This window comes from Pseudorca crassidens, chromosome 7 (assembly GCF_039906515.1).
Source record: "Pseudorca crassidens isolate mPseCra1 chromosome 7, mPseCra1.hap1, whole genome shotgun sequence".
Classification (NCBI taxonomy): Eukaryota; Metazoa; Chordata; class Mammalia; order Artiodactyla; family Delphinidae; genus Pseudorca; species Pseudorca crassidens.
In genome coordinates, this window is record NC_090302.1 from 9,340,249 (window position 1) to 9,357,940 (window position 17,692).

The 17,692-nt window shown below is 51.3% G+C and overlaps 1 protein-coding gene across 4 annotated transcripts in view; it reads right to left on the reverse strand.

The window, feature by feature from the left end:
• The window catches only part of MVB12B (multivesicular body subunit 12B), a 206,706-nt gene that overhangs the window by 97,432 nt on the left and 91,582 nt on the right, over nt 1-17,692 (reverse strand). For all 4 annotated transcript variants that reach the window (XM_067743301.1, XM_067743302.1, XM_067743299.1 and 1 more), the window contains exon 7: nt 10,461-10,555. In XM_067743301.1, the coding sequence (XP_067599402.1) occupies nt 10,461-10,555 (95 nt within the window). The remainder of the gene's footprint in view (nt 1-10,460; nt 10,556-17,692) is intronic.

Genomic DNA, 17,692 nt, shown 5'->3' on the forward strand with positions numbered 1-17,692 from the left:
GTAGCCTTGCCTACTGATGGAGAGGAGGTTCCTTGAAGCATCTGGAGTATTCCCTTTCCTGGTTGGGAAAGAATCTGAGAAGGGGCGGGAGGGAGGTGCTGTGGAATAATTACAATCATAATCAACACATCTATAGCACCTTCCACGTACCAGGCACGGTTCTAATCTTCACTACAAACCACTGCCATTCCCATTTAACAGACAAGGAAACTGAGGCCCAGAAAGGTGAAGCCGCTTGCCTAAGGTCACTCAGCTTCAAGTGAGGGGCTGTGTGCTCACCTCTTCACCGTTCTGCCCAGCAACGGCCAATAGAAGCCACACCGCTCTTGGCAGTGCCCTGCGGACTTGGGGGTCATCGCCAGTCAAGGATCAAAGGCCTCACTCTGATGCGGTCCCAGAGATGAGGGGCCGGGGATCATCTGAGATTGAAACAACACTGAGACCTAATAAACCGTGAGCCACTCTGGGTGTGTGGGTCCTTCCAACTTCAGTTGACAAAGGCAGGGAAATGGTCCACAGCCAGAAGGAGCGTCCTCCAGGCGGGGGCTGGGAGCTTAGGGTCTGGGTGGGCTTGAATCTCAGCCCTCCCGCTTACTGGCAGTGTAACTGTGGGCAAATCACTCTCTCAAACCTCAGTTTCTCCACCTGTAAAATAAAGATACTTATTTTATGAGGCTCGAAACAAGGCTTGAACGTAGGAACCCAGCAACGCTGGCAGCTGTGCTGTATCTGTAAAATAGGGACAGTAGTAGTAACAGGACAAATCCTAAAGGTTTTCTTGGCAAGGATTTGTTGGGATTAAATAACAAAATGCATGGGAAGGGCTTACTCCAGAGTCTTGTACACAGTAAGTGCTAGAAGAAGGTTAGGTATTATTAAAATAAATGAATGCAATCCATTTTAATAAAAGCAAAAACAACTTCAGCTCCCTAAATGTGTTTAAAGAATTTCCCTTAATTATATCATTTCCCCCTCTCAGCTGACAGTCTATTATTGCGACACAGGGAGAGACAGAGATAGGAAAAGGAACAAAGGGCTAATCCGATATAAGCTGCTCCTAGGCAGGAGTGTTCGGTAAACCTGACGACTTCATTCGCCCCAGAGAAAACCTCTGAAGAAGTGCTAAGAGTAGATGAAGAGCTGGGATTAAGCGTCTTCCCTTTGTTTTCAGCATTTCTCTGGCTAGGCCTTCAGAAAGGACCACAGTCACGCTGCCTGCCAGGAAGGGAATTACGATGGGGAAATGGAGGCATATTTCTGCTTAAAAACTAGACAAAGAAGGTAAGCATGCAGGGAGAAAGGTGTCAGAAAGTTGGTTTTTCTCTAACTGTCCGTGTCTGGGAAGTTTATAGTCAAGACAGCGTTTGGATGGAATTTCTCTGAAGTCTGGAGTCAGTACACATTTGCTAGTAACACCTCAGGTATCCCAACCCGAAAAACACACAGGCTCCTTCCCACACAACCCCAGCCCTGGGAGGTGGGTGTTACCACCGCTACCTTAGCTACTAGACAGTGGTTGACACAGAGGAAACTTCCAAAAAGTATTAGCTGAACTACAGTTACATTTGAATCACTGATGTTGTTATTGCAATTACTGATGTCGAGAGACGTGGGCATTTAGATCCAGAAACGCGTGGTGCCGAGCCTGCCATCACCGGGCTAGCCAGCAGGAGAGGCTGGGCCTGCACCCGGCTCTTCCCACTGCCTCTCCGCTGCCTCCCTCGAGGATTTAAGAGGGGGACGTGGCCCATTAAACCAACGCCGCCCACACTCCGCCGTGCCTAAAAACCGAAGGCACAGCAGGGCGTGGTCACCTTTTAAGAGCACTGAAGTATCTGTCACCTAATAATATTTTTATTTTCCACGATGACGAAACTGGAAGAAGTCGTAACTTTCTCCTGCCGGTGGAGCACAGGAAAAGCAGAAAGGAAAGCCTGGAGCAGAAGGCAGCCAGCCCAGCAGCACTTTTCCTCCAAAGACACCAAAGGCACGTTGGAAGATTTTATGGAAGTCGCCAGCTCACTCTGCCAAGGGCGTCTTTCCTTCCTGCCCTCAAGCCAGCATCCTGTCACCTTCCCGAGAAGGGTTCATGGGCTGCCTGCCACGGAGAGCTGCCAACGTCTAAGTGACGATGCGTGACAGTGGGCCTCGGTTTCCAGGGGGTGCCGAGCCGAGCCCTGCCAGAGCCTTTGCTGCAAGTTTCTCCGGCCTGAGGAAGATGTTTTCGCTGAGCACTCAGAGCGCTCTGACTGCTGAGAAGTAAAATCTCACAGATAAAATCATACAAGGGAGCGCGGGGCCAAGATGAGCCAGTGTGTCCTGAGCGCCAATCCTCATCCAACCTTTGGGCTCTGACTCTGACCACAGCCCTGCAGGGGAGGCGAGTATGGAGGGAAGTGACATTCCCGCACTGCCTCCTGATTTATAACACACTCTTCTATATCCTGGATCCTCTCAGCAATCCTGGGAAGCTAGTGGGCGGTTACTGTATTATTTTCCAGGGGTGAATAACTAGCATTGAGTGACGTGCCCAGGGTAACATAACGCAGGGCTCTTGCACAGCTCCAGCCAGGAACCATGCACATGCGTTGTGCAGTGTGGCCATTCACGGTGGCTCTGTTTGATGGCCCCACGTGCTTCTGACCCCAAACGCCCCGTCAGTCACATGCTGAACCTTCTTCCCCACGCTTCCCTCGAAGAGGGAACACGGGGCCTGGCACACGGCAGCGCTGTCTGCTGAATGAACAGGGAAGTAAACAGTCGTTCTGGTCTCTTTGCCTTTAATTACAACCGCATGGATTCAAAAAGGATTGAAGACAGCCTCCATCGTCTCTTCTAAACATAGCCTCTGCTGCCTCAGAGTGCTCCCAGGTGAGATCGCTCTAACACAAAGCAGTGTGGGAGGAGACCAGCAGCCCCGACTGGAAGGGACGCAGACAAGCTTCATGAAGAGGTAGTGTAGGAGCAGGGCTTCAAGGATGGGTCAGCAGAGAAAAGGAGAAGAGACGATGGGGCCACCTGGGCCATGGGACTGGCAGGGGCAGATGCACAGAAAGACACAAAGATGAGGACACGGGGAGCGACCTCGGCTGCTGGGCACAGAGGAAGGGACGCCGGACAGGTGGAGACTGGCCACTGACAGCCCCAACGCCAGGCAGGTGAGGTATGAAAGAACGCAAGGTCTGATCTGAGAGGCTGTGCTTTGGGGACATGAGTCTGCCACCTGGGCAACTGGACTGAGGACTGATAAGCCAGGTCCAGGAAGTGCGAGGCACCAACACCTGGTACCTGCCGGGCCCGAGCCCAGCCAGCCCCGTAAGCGGGGACACAGGAGAACACCAGAGGACCATGCCTGATGCTCAGGTCCAGAAGATGCGCCGGGGGAACTGGACATGGCTCTGGACCTCATCTGTCGTAAGGTGACCCAGAGCCCAGCCAAGGGGTTTCAGGGTCTCTCTCCGCAAAATCCTAGCAGAGGCACTTGCAGAGCGGAGCACCTCGAGTTCCCAAGTGCCCTGCGTGTCTGCCCGCACAAACCGTTCATTAACTTCAGTGACCACGGTGGCTGTATGAAAGCACGTCCAATTAGCCAGGCCTCCCTGAATATTTGCACTCTTGAATCTTTCGCATTTCGAAAGGGTTAAAGCTTATTATTAGCATATAATTTACAGTCCTTTCTCCCAGGAAAGGAATAATGCACAGTAAATGCCACATTCATTTTAATAATACATGTTACAGTCTGTGCCCAACATCTGCACAAAGGTAAAAGAGACAGATTTTTTTGACGTGTCCCACTCTGCCATCTAAACACAGGCTTTTTGTTTCTTAAGTGACGGAAGGTTTAATCAAGAAAGCAGGCAATTCATCAATCGAAACAAGGCAGCGTGTGAGCGCCTGACAGCACACACATGGTTGTGTACAGAGCAAACCTGGCCACCTGTCACCCGCACCTTTACGTCAGGATGTACAGATACACTATGCAATAAAGTGCCCACCCACTCCCATTCATTTCTGCTTTTTCTTATTCGATTTTCCTTTGTTGTCAGGGCAGGAATAGATGGATAGACAAGGGACGCAATGGCTGTTAGAGGGGATGATAAAAATTTATATGTCTTTAAAATGACTCATTTCCTCCTTGATTTGAGCACCGTTATTATAAATATTTTTTCACTTCATTGAGGAATTTTCCCCATATGCTATAATCTGGGGCTGCATCAAACTGACGTTCCTCCCGCGGATCCCTGCCACCCTCCCACGTGCTCGCCCCCCACCTCTCCAACCAGTCCTAGGTGAGTCTAAAAATCCTCATCGGAGGATAAAGGAAAGGAGGGGTCTGAAGTTCAAGGCCACAAAAGCCGCGTGAACATGTCCATTAATGACAGAGGCCACAGGGGTACCTGCGAATGCAGAGGGCGATTCACATTACTCCGGGGCTCCCACTAGAAGCTGGCGGCCCTTCCCCTCCTATGAGGTTGTCAACCCAATCGCAGGCTGACACTCACCCACATGCATGGGAAAAGGAGAAACACACACACACACACACACACACACACACACACACACACACTCCCCACGCAAACTCTGCAGCATAAACGTGACATGTGGAGCAGCTGTCTGTTAGAACACCTTACACAGAAAAGAACAGCATCTCTCACACACCCTATTGTTTTAGTCCTTTGGTCTCTTCATTTTCTGACCCGGCAGTGCTTTATGACCATTACAGTATTAAGTTTATTTCCGATATTCCAGGTGAGATTTTTTTTTTCCTAATTAAAAGACAGAAATAATGTAATCACCAGAAATGAAAGGAAAATATGTTTGCAGTTGTTTGGTATGCTGCAGATGAGTTTTTAAATGATCACACTGTGAAATATACAGATTTTCTTTCATAATAAGATGAAGGGCTGATGGCAGAAATTTTATCCAGTTGGATGAAATATATAAATCATGAATTTCATAATACTGATAATTAAATGTCCATCTTCCAATTTAAATGAGGACTAGATTAAAACTGCATGGAGAAGGCTGATATTCAGAAATCATTAATTATTTTTAATTGCTTTGCGCTTTCCCGGTCTGATGTCAGAGTTACACGGCTCGTACGGGGTTCTGTGTTTCAGATAAAATTCTCCTTCTCTCTGCACGAGTGTCGTGGCTGAACTGCTGGCCGATGGACTCCAGCTTGTCCACTCTCACACGCTTCCTGATGTCAAACATCTTGAAAAGGGACTGGTTTTTAAGAGGCAACAGCTGTGCAGGGCAATAAGCTGGCTTTTCCAGCAATCAAAAAACAAAAGCAGAAACAAAAACAGAAACAAAAAAAAACCTGAAGAAAACAGAAAAACTAAAGGCAAGGTGACCACAGCCCCTGTCTGCCGGGTCGGTTCCAGGTTCCGGCTTTGTCCTGATGCAACTCTGTGCCCCTTTCACTCTCAAAAGTGACGAAGTGGAAGATAAGTCACGTGGTCAGCCTGGTGCTGCCGGACAGATGAAGATGTCAGGCGCTAAAAGGTGCTTCCCTGCACCACGAGGCCTCAGCGCATTTCTGCACGTGGCTCACCCTGAAACTGTGGGCTGAGCTGCAGATGTTTGGTTTCATTACATGCTGGTTTTAATATGCCTCTGCTTTATTACTGTACTAATCTATACGACTGTGTCAGTTTTTTTCAAAACGGAGAAAAACAAGTTCTTTGGTAAAAATTCTTTCCATGGCGCTATAAATCAGTTTATAACCACCACAAAAACAAGACTCTTACAGCGTAGTGTCCCATACCTACTGTCACCTGTTCCTTAAGTAAAACCTGCCACGTGGCTGACAAGACATTCCTAGGTTGGAAAAAACAATCCTGGTGCCTCTGGGCTGAGCTGCTTGTTACAGGGACCCTCGGCACAGGTGGCCCTCAGGTTGGACAGGACGTTGGGGATCTCCTCTTTCCTGACGTCCCCCGAGGTCCCCAGCCTCTAAGGCACATGACACCCAGCACAAGAGCATTTCTTAAGAAACATCTCACTCAACTTCCAAACATTTTAGGGGTTCAAACATGAGTGGATCTGCCTCACATGGGCATACAGTCTGTCCTTATCAAACTCACGGAAAGGCAGCTGTTCCCAGCACCTTACAGGGCCCTCTGTACGAAGAAAAATTCATAAAAGGAATAGTTAGGCTCTCCTCGAACAACCAGCTTATTTTTAAGTTGTCCGTAAGGGAACTGTTGACTCAGAACCTAATCCAGAATCTCTGCTTCATGCAAAGCCTCACCCACAGCTGCACCCTACTTTGCTATCCTGTATTTTCATTCACTCTTACTTTTCCCCTTCCGTTTTCACTTTGTTACATGCATTTTTGCAGCAACCTTAAATCTTTCTGGAATAGGTGGAAGAGAAATGAGCAAACGGTCAGACACCTAAACATCTAAAAAAATTATAAGGAAACAAAAAGGAAGGATACCATCATCTGGGACTAAAGTAGAAGACGTTCAGGAGAGAGAAGATATTCTTTAAAAGAAAACTAACAGCCACTAAAAGTTCTGACACGGAAACTTAGGAACTGGGGCTTTGGGACAGAATCTAGAGAAATCAACATGGCCCTGCAGCAAGTCCTCCCAGGAGAAGATCTTAAGGGCATGTAACTGAGGGAGACACACCGATAAGAACATCGCCAGGAAAGAATGAGCCCATGAGCTGCCACTTATCACAAGTAAGGACAATTTAAACAGTGGTTTGCCAACCCTACTCTATGCAGGTTACAGAGTGAGACAAACCAGGTGCCCACCATTTTATTTCATCTACTCTTTCAAAGAAAACCATCCTCAAACCCTAAGGAGTGAATAACATGGTGATGGGGAATTTGAGGGGCAAGAAAGGTGAGCAGCCTGGTGCTTTCAAGCTCAGTCGGTGTCTGGGGGGCCACTGGGCACAAAAGATAAGTCAGTGGTCTCTGAGGAACATCAGTGGACAGGAGGTTCCAGGGGACTGAACAACAGAAAAAAATCATGTCCTCAAAAAGGGATAATAAGATAGTTATTGATCTGTGGCCTGGAAGTGATATCCACTAGAATTTGAAAGCGTATGATGAGTCAGAAGACTTGCGAGCACTCAGAAAAGACGGCGATCACTGGAATCTGCAAGGCTTCCCAAGAGCGTGACAAGTTAACATCGGTCCTATGTTGTTTCTTCTTACGAGCGCAATATGTGCGATCACAGAAAAAGGAGACACCGCAAAGAAACAGAAAGGAGAGCAGGAAAATCCAGTGAAAACCACTATAAACACCTTGGCATGTACCTTCCCAGACCTTTAGATATATTTCTTAAAACGAGATCACACTGCACGTCCTGGCTGTCACTTAACAGCATTCATGCACATCTTTTTATCTAAATCAGAACTGTTTCTGATGCTTGAAAAGTTAAGGCCACTGTATGGATGTTTCATAATTTAACCACTTGCCTTTATTTTAGACATTTATGATATCCACCCCCCCACCCCTTTTTTGGGTATTATATTTGAAAAGCAGCAGTGCTCGCCCTTGTGGATAAATCTTTTTTGCACATCTGTATTTTCCAGAAGAAATTCCTGGAAGAGGAGGTGTGAGGATCAAAGGTGTGCTTCATGGCCATTCTGATGAGGGTACAAGACGGCAGAGAAGGGAATACGCTTCTCAGGATTTCAGCACGATGTTCCTCACCCCAATCCTGTGGGCAAGAGAGAACTACCCACTGGCTGGACAGTGCAGAACAGTCGGCATGCAATGCTGACGGGACGCGTGGTACCCCAGATGGCTGGAGGGATATGAACATACGGTAAGACAGCCCCGCTGAACACGGGAGCACCGCGCAGAGATGGGCTGGGCTGCTCAGAGATGGTGGCCCAGACACTGTAGGGTTGGAGCAGCAAATCAGGACGATCACCTGCCCCGGAGGTCATAGAGGGTACTCCCAGGCAAGGCAGACACCAGGCTAAATGCTCTCCTTCCTCCCCACTTCCTTCCACAACCATTTCACGAGCACCTCTGTGTGCTGGGGACAGAGCTACATGCTGTGTCCACCGGTCTCTCAGCAGCTCTGAGCAGTGTCTCTCCCTCTGCAGGCAGGACAGGGATGAACTGTCTCAGTGAAAGGTACAGAAGGAATATATGCCCTTGGGAAAACAGGTATGCCCTTGGGAAAACACTTAAAAGTACATATTACTTTAATAACCGTACGTACAAATTAAATGTGGGCTGCTCTTCAAACTTCTAATAACATTGTTTGGAAACCTACTTATCTTAGGAAGGGACCGCAAGCAAGGGGCGCAGTGATCAAATGGTTTCAGGAACGAACCAGAGCCGACCAGGAGTTCGCACCAAAGGCTCAGTGCCTGACGTCCGCTGCGAAGCAGCCAGAGCTGCTTCGGGAGGAGAACAGTTTGGGGATTCGTTCCACTACCAGCAGAGCGCCAGACATCATGGCTTTGGGCACTGTGCGCGGGCTGGGGGCTGGGGCACATGCTGCCTTGACTGTTTTTGGAGTGAACCACTGAAACCTTAACTTCGCAATACCAAACTGAGACATGCCACTCAGTGCCAAATACTGTTGGAACAGGGCGGCGGGGGGCGTGGTCTCTGCTCCCTTTTAGCCAGAATGGCTCGCAGGCAGGCTGCCGCTGGGCAGGCCTCCCAGCTGCATGCACCACGACTGCGCAGTGTTGAGTTTGCCGGCCTTACGGAGCCCGCGGGTCCCGCAGGGCACGCCTGGCAGCATCACAACAAAGCAGTCCTGGACCCTGGCAGGGCACTCTGGTGCTGCCACCACCGAGGAGGCCCGAGCTGCCTGCTGCCCTGGGCCACAGCCTCGACTACCTCTGTTTGGAAGATAAAATCCAATTGACTGCCACTTATGCAAACGTAACAGGAAGTTTCTGAATGGCTTCCCCTGCGTCTTGAGACTGTTACCTCGGCATTGCTAAACTAACAGCTGAAAGGAACCCAGACAACACCTCATCAAAGCCGCGGGGCGAGGAAGCAGTGGCCCAGAGGCAGACAGGAACATTCCTGCCAAACCAGAGGGGATTTCACTCTGTGAGCCCTTCTCTGCAGAAACGTCAACAGCTGGGAAAGCCATCAGAGAATCCAGGTACGGTGGGGGCAGCCGAACCCCGTGGCTGGAAAAAGATTTGCGAGCTGGAGGGGAGAAAAGTCATCTGCTGTGACTGAGCTCTCCTCATGTGCATTGGGAACGGGGCCGCCCTGCTGGATTTCACAGACCTATTTTGCACCACTCTGCCACCAGGCATCTGGGGAAATATTCAGCTTTTCTACAAAATAGGTCATCTTTCCACACTTGTTATGCTCCTTGTCGACTCTGCTGAAATAGCCAGCGCACAAAAGAAATTCTCCCTGGAGATGCTTCTCTTCGACAACACGTTCCCACTGCCCTGGGGAGCTTGGCTCCTGGAGAAAAGCCAGGATGAGGGCTTTGAGAACATCCCCGTCCTTCCCCTTCCCCTTCCCCAGCAGGAGCGCCACCCAGAAACGGAACGACTGGCCTTTGCTTATACTTCCAAACCTATTAGGGAGTGATCATAACAAGAAAAACTAATACTGACACGAATTATACCATTGTTCTATTTCATCTGTTTAGTAACCTGAAGTTGCAATTTTTAGAAAAAAGATTACCTTTCAAATAACATGAATGGTACATGAATGAATGCCATGGTACATGAATGAATGCCATGTTCCCGTGTTCAAAACATCACTCACCATTAAGGGTACGTGCTGGTAAGTGGTACCGATTTGCCATTTCCCCCTTATATACAAACACCCCCCAACTGGAGGCCCCGTATAATCAGAGTCAAGTTTGTGGGTCTCCTCAGCTCTTAGCAAGTCACCTGCCCTGCCAGGCACCTAATGAATCTCAATTCTGTAATAAGGCTTGTAAGTTTTTTGAAAAAGGAAACCAGGACTGACCAAGTTCCTGCCAAGGTAACACTATCCATTTCAGGGCCGAGTTCAGAAATCACAGACTCATACGATGGGGCCGGGGGTGGGGGAGACGCCAGCGCACCCGCTGGTCACAGACCTGGCTTTGAGAAATGAGCGATGAGGACAGACGTGGATACGGAGGGCAGGCGGCACCAGGCCTCAGGTCTGCGGGGTCCCCAGTCCCCGCGGGGAACCTGCCCTGGAGCTGGTAGGTGAACGATGTGGTGACTATTCTCTGGAAACCTCCCTTCAAGCTTGTGAAATCCACACATTGTTTTTCATCATTAGTTTCAAAACATGCTGAGGATCTGGCCCTTCACTAAGCGCTACGGCGACACAGAGGAAAGGCAAGGCCTGGTCCCTGCAGGGAACAGGCCCCCTGCAGGGGTAAAAAGAGAGGTAAGACACACAGATGCCGTTAGCAGCCAGGAAGCACGTAGAGGGAGGCGGTGCCTGGGACACAGACGCGCTAAATCGCTGGCCCTTCGCAGCGGCCGCACGTACCTGATATGGCATACAGATTGGAGTGCTGGTACCCATAGTCAGCCCGAGTGCTGTTCCTGCCTCGGAAGGTAGCAGGGAGCGTGAGAGAGATGTGCCTGAGAAAGACAGAGGAGAAAAAGGAGGTTACAGGGTGCACGGAGCAGTCCCCAAGGCTCAGAAAGCACAGGCGCCACCGACAGCCCACAGAGCCCGGGAAGCGGGCAGTCCCGGGGACCTCCGCCTTCTCAAGCAGGACTTGAGCTGCCCCACCAGCTCGAGTCCCCCTAGGAACTCAGAAGTTTCCAGACATCAGTGGCCACTTTTTTCCATATAGCGAAGGACATTCAAGAGGAAGAAAGGGTTTTCCAAGCCTTAAGTGACGTGGCAGGTGCCCCGAGGAAGTGGGTGATTTAATCTTGATCTCTACCCACTGGGCAAAGTGCACCAGTGGGACCAGGATGCTCAGCTCTGAGTGCAGGACTTGGTTTGCCCTGTTGTCTTGGTCCCATTTCCCATCCAGTGGCTTCCACTCCTGTCCCGCGGGGCTGTGGAGGGTCACAGCCCAGGAAGCACTTTGTGAACGAAGGCGTTAGGTGTTATTACCACGTGTGTCCAGGAAACGAACGCCCACTGAGAACCACAATGGCACGTTCCCCTGAACTGCTGTGTCCGCACGTCCCCCTCAGGTGGGAGCACACAGTAGGTGCTCAGAAAGTACCTTCCATCGACCCAGCTCATCTTTTATGGCGCAGGCGTTGGCCATTAAGGCCCACGCTGCCCACACATAAGCAGGTATCGATCAAAACACATAATCTACTTGTCGCGGTCATCAGCTGCCTTTAGTGAATGCCGAGAAGAAAGGTTACAACGATAGGAAAACCATTTAAAACCCAACAGGTCTGGGGGACAAAAGCAACACAACTGCCTCTTCGTGGTGTGACTGGGGGTTGGTTTGAAGTAGCTCAGTAGCCTGAGCTCTGGTCACACACAGTCATTTCTAAAACGGAAGAGGGGTGGGTAATGATCACATAAAGAAAGCTCACGTTCTACATGCTGCCCTTGCCACACAACAAACGCGTGACCTCCCAGAATGACTCTGGGCGGGGCCTGTTCCCACAGGCCCCCGGAGGAGCTAACATCTGTGCCACCGGCCGGCTGGCTGGACCAGGGAGTGGGGCCTTGCTGAGCGTGAGTCCTGTGTCCACGGCTCAATCCTGATGAACTGAGGATGCAGAGGTGAGCTACCCCCTGCAAGGAGCTCTCAGGCTGGGGGGACAACGGAGCAGGAACAAGCCACTGTGCGACAGGACACGTGCTCGGAGGAGAATAAAAACCACGTGCTGAGTGAGCACGAAAGCAGGCGGGTGGGGCTTCCGGGGACACTGCCTCAGAGGAGGTTGCCGGTCTTACAGGAGGAGACAGGAGCAACGGCAGTCAGGGAGAGCTGACTCTGCTGCAGGGTAAGGCTGCCTGCGGGAGACAAAGCCGGGGCCAGACCGAGAGGACACCAAACGCCGCACCAAGGGCTCATCCGCTTGGACGAAGGTTCTCACGCTCCGTTCTGTGCGTCACAGCACAGATGCAGGCACTACTGCTAACCATACAGACTCACAGTCCCAGCTCCGGGGAGTCTGGTTCAGTGGGCCTTGGGTGCAGCCCAGAAATCTCTCTGACAAGCCCCAGCAGTGCCTCTGAAGACAGGCCGCGTTCGGGAACCCTGGGAGGGAGAGGAGCAGCTGCAGAGGGATTTGACGCAGTTGATCGATGCCTCTGACCACAGCACTTAGTCAATGAAGCTGAGCAAACAGAAGAATGAGTTACTGACTGTGGTTGTGGGTGAGCAGAGCTAAGATGGTGACAGGCGACCCTGCAGAGCGGGCTCGCCCTGAGCTGGGCCCCGGCGTCTACAGATTCCAGGGTTCTCTCATGGCCCCGCACATCGCCCCCGCAAGGCAGGTACAGGGCCCGGTGCAAAACCATTGGGGGACCTGTCAAATGTCATTAAGAATTTCAAGATGGCGACAGCGGAGGCGGAGCGTTAAACCAAGCGCGGGGGCCCTCCTGAGCGCGGGGCCCTGTGCGATGCACTGGCCGCACACCCGAGAAGCTGGCCGGGGGCAGGTGTCGGCACTACACCCACTGTACACCGAGGGCTTTTCCAGGAGCCGGGAAAGAACCCACACCCCGAGACTGCTGTGCCCCGAGAGCCCTAAGAAGGTGCATCCCACCTAACTAAGGACATGGAACATCTGCGCGGTGCGGCAGCCGCTCCAGGAAGCTCGCAGAGGAGGTGGCGTGTTGGCTGAAGCTCGGACGACAGGTGCACCTGGGTGACTGCACAGAGGGCCTCCTCCTTGGATGAGAAGACAGGGTCAGCCCAGCCATTCAGCTGTCAGAGATGGTTGAGCAAGCCGTGGCCCACATCAACCCAGATGGGTGGGGGAGGGGGAACTCGGGGCGGCAGGACAGGCAGGGTCCCTGCTTTTGCAGAGCTCACCCTGCAGCGGGGGACACAAACACGTCCATGAAGTTACAGGAGCAGCGGCTGACGCAGGGCAAGCAGGAAGACTGTCTGCACTCCCCCGAGGAAGTGCTGTTCCGGTGGGGAACTGGCGGTGGGCAGGGTTGGCGGGGTGAGGCAGGGAGGGTCTCTGAGGCATCTCCTAAGAAGCAGGAGGTCTGGCTGAGGGGGGACCTGGAAGGAGGCCGGGGTGGTCAGGGCCTGAGGCTAGGGAGAGGGTAGGGGACCAGGCTGAAGAGAGCTTCGGGGGCCACGGCACCCAGGACCCCACACAAGCTCTGACTTTATCCTGAAGGGGTTTTAAGCAGAGAAGTGACGAGATGCAATTTACAATTTTAAAAGATGACCTGCTTGAAGGAAAGTGAGGGAAAAAACCGAGATGCCACCGTAGATGGGAACAGAGCAGCCAATCACAAGGAGGACTGTCATGGAACTGCAAGCAATTATGCAGCACCTACTGCGTGCAGACTCAACAATTCCCGTCAATATCACCTGCTGTGACCCTCTAAGTGAACGGTTTTGGGGTAATTCTACGGCCCACGGAACTTCAGTGTATGCTAGAGAATCAAGCTGCCCGGTTCCTCAGCTGCCCTGTCCACAGGGACTTCCTGGCCGAAGCTGCCTGCCTCTCTGGGGCAGCAGGTTTTGCCTGGCTGACCCCACTCTGCAACTCCTCCTTCCCTGGCCTAGTTCCTTCTGTCTCGCAGCAGCCCCTCCTGGCTCCTCCCCAACCTCGTGAGGGCTGCTGTTGGCAAGGGTTCTGGTTTAGCGTGTGCTCTCACTCCACACACTTTCCCTGGGCAACCTAACCCACATGTGTACCCTGGTTTTAGCCATCCTCACACACCAGCCCGCCTCTCCAGACTCTTGTCACTGCTTACCCCTCCCTCCACCAGGAAGAGTGAAGGTCCTGTACGTCTCTGAATCTGCCACGTTTTTCCCCTGCCTCAGCCTGATTCTTCAGCCACCCCACTCCCTCCTCCTAGAATCCCCATTTCCTCCCTTACCGCCTCTTCAAACTCCCCTTCGTCCTTCAAGACTCCACCTAAGCATCCTCATTTGGTAAAGCCCTTGCTGGGCTTGTCCCAGGCTAGATGGGTGTCTGTGCATCCTCTCTCACTCCAGTTATCCCAAGACACCTTCTCAAGAGCAGGACCAGATCAGATCAAGTTGGTACCCCATTTTCTAGGACAATTTCTTCCCCAGAGCCGACAATCATTGAACAAATGGCCGTTGAACAAATCGAGTGTTGAACCTACGGCATTAAAACCCTGGATCTTTTTGGACATGAACTGCTGCTGCCTCTACTATTGCATTTTCGCCTGTGTGTTTGCTGAGTTAGACTCAGGGGGTCTCTGGGAGACCCATGACACCACACATCCCACTCCCCTCTGCTACGGAGGAAAACAGGTATGATGTAAGAAGTCAGTGGTGGCAGCAGCCAGGAATTTACAAGGGAAAAAACCGAAAAAGTTTCTGATCACATACGATAGACAATGTGGGGCTGATGCGGTAAATGGGAAATTAAAAGAGATTTCAAGTTGCAGGCCTGACTCTTTTACAGACCAATTGCTCAACAGGAATCACTCAAATTGAAATCAGGTTACCAAAAACTCCAGCTCTGGTGGCTGACGGTCAGGGGGACGGGGCAGCATTAAGACCAGACAGTGGGACGGCCCCTGGCCAGAGAGGGCCATAGGGAGAGGGGTCCCTGCACCACAAATAGCTGCTGCTTTTGCATTTTCACTTCTATTGTTCCTGGACATAGGGAGGAAGGGACGTGGGGACAGGAGAACGAAAAGGCACACCGAGGCCTCCCGTTAATGCGAGTGGACAGTTTGGGCCGAGGAGACAGATCACCTGTAGTTAAATCAAACAAAAAAGTCCCCTGCTGAAGGAGAAGTGGCCCAGGGGCGCTCAACCTCCTATCAGCCTGAAAGTGAGGACGGACAGGAACGTCCGTGCAGTCAGCCGAGCCTCAGAGCGAAATGAGATTCTAATTCCTCAGCATCTGGTGGGGACCCACCTGCCAGGTGCTGGGCTGGGTTCCTTCACGTATGTCACCTTGCCTAATCCTCTCAGCAACCTTTTTAGGCAGGAACAATCACTTTCAGTTAACAGAACAGGAAACTGAGGCCCTCCGAGACGAAGTTGACAGAAGCGAGCTAGAATTCATGAGCAGGTCGGTCCACGTGTCCTCTGGAGGTTACCATCCTCATCTAAAAGTTGCCCTGATGGATCATCTTTACCATCAGGTACGCAGAGTGAGATCACTCAACCAGGAATCTGGGGTCCACCCTGAGATGCCCAGGACTCAACCTGTCTGCCACTTACTAGCTCAGTGACCCTCACAGGTCACAGTCCCTCTAGTATGGGAAAAGGGAAAAGCTACAGGCAGATTTGGACACCCAATGGAGGCAGTGCTGGTGTAGTGGTGAAGAGTACCGAGCCCAGAGTCCACCCGACATAGGTTCAAATCCCAGTGCCACCAGCAGGGGCTGGGTGCCCTTCAGCAAGGGGGTGTTGCCTCCCAGTGCACAGACGCAGGCCGAGCCGACAGCACAGCACCAGGACGTGCCAAGCACGTGGCAGTACGATTTCTGTTCTGCTTCTTCCCCTTCCTGCCCCCCCCCCCCCCCCCCCCCCCGGCACTGTTTTAAGCCCCGCTCGTGAGAGCCTCAGTACAGGACCACTATGAAACGCCTGTACCTTCCCTCTGCATTAGAATGAAACCTGAGCTGCCCCACAGCTGGAGGTCCTGCCAGTTCTGGCCCATCCCTCCTCTCTGACCTGGGCTTGTCTGTGGTCCCTGCACTCACACCCTCCAACCTCACCAGCTGCTTTTGGTCCCCTCCTCCCCTCACTCGCATTCCCTCTTTGGGGCCTCTGCACTTGCGGTTCCTGCTTCCCTCAGGCACCCCTGGGGAAGCACCCCGCCTCTCTCTGGTGGCGCTCCCCCTCGACACTCACTTCCCTTTCTGCTGAGCCCTTCCCGCTTAACAGGACTGTCGATTTCTTTATATGTGTCACTAGGACACGATCTCCGTGACACTTTCTCTTTCCACCGTATCCTTAGTGCCTACAACAGTGCCCTGCACACAGTGGGCACTTAAAAATTATTAGGGAGAACCCTAGAAGATTACCTAATGCTGTTGAATGAACCAATGAATCCAATTCTGACCTGTAATTAGAGATCATTTGGGGAAACTTACAGGAATTACCTTCGTCATGGCATTGCTTATAAAGCCAAAAAATGGAGTCAAATTCAGTATCAAATAATAGGGGACTGCTTAAAAAATTACAGTACAGCCATCTGATAAAATATTTTACAGTCATTTAAAATATTTTACAGACTACTTAATAGCCTGAGCCCATGCCCATTACCATAGCGCCTACTGAGAAAAAACATAAAACCCTTATTTTTACACTTGGAATTATAATCAGTTAACCCAACACTCTTTGGCTTACTGCCCATAACCTGATGATCTAATAAGATTAAAGGGATGCCCCACTCATGGCACTGGGTGTTGCTGGAAGAGGAAAGAAAGAAGAAGCCGGGCACTTCAGTAGAACGTGGGCGCTACACACTCAGCTTTTCTGAAGCACCTAAGCCAGGGGAGTTACAAGAACGAGTATCAGACAAAGCTGAGACGGCATCAAACAAAGCTGAGACCAAGTCCATGACCATGATGCTGGCTGGGACCCCCCCAGACGGCAATTTCAGTGGAGTCATTTCAATGGGCCCCGAAGTCGTTGATCATGCTGTGATCCCTCTAGCTCACTCTGTTGATCTAGAAGAGTGTATTTTAGATTTTAAGAGAGTTCATAAAGATCACCAGCAGGCCAGGAGAAGTAAACCCAAGAACTCAGGAAACTGGCTCTACCTGGGGTGGCACCTAGAGATGAAGACCCTCTGGTACCATCCCCAGTAGGTCTTGGACCACCGGAACAGGGGACTGACCGTTAGAGGCCAGCAATTTCTGCCACTTGACTCAAATGATGGATCATGATTCCAAAATCTGTTTGGCAACCAGAGAATTCCAACTAAGACAGCCCCTGAATCCTAGGGGAGTTTTACCAAGCTTTCCTCCCTGTCCCCCCCCCCCCCCGCAGAATGGCCCAGAGAAGACAGGGCACACCCTGCAAGCCATCACGTCTCTCTGCACGGGCCCTGGCTGTTCCGTAATAAATAGGTCAGCATTGCACATGCTGCCAACCACAGCTCCGGCTAAATAGAGGCTGAGGGAAATTCCGTTTTTTTCCCCCAAGTCAGTCTTTGGCGCCTTATTCAATTAACATGGCCACTAAGCCGCAGACAGCTCCATATAAGAGCCCTTCAGTTACAGAATACATTTTATTATGTGACAACAGTTGCCAGCACGATTTATTTCCTTTGATGGGATTCTGCTTTTTCCTTGTTAATTTAAATCTGTATTTTCTAGTGCTGATTCCAGGTCTGTGTGAATTTTTAAAACGTTACCATTAATCTTCTGAACCCAGTGGCCACATGTAATGGAGATGGCTCTGCCCGGGCAGCCGCGATGCCGGCTCTCCTCCCAAACTGTTGGAGGGCAGCGCTGAGGGGCCCGTGGCTGGTACGGCGGCGGTGGACTCATGGTTAGAGACAGATGTCACTTCTATCTTCCACCCCCTGCGCGTGCGCGCACACACACACACGCACACACACACATTTGCAACCAACAGATTTTGTGGTGTTAAATCACGATTCCCA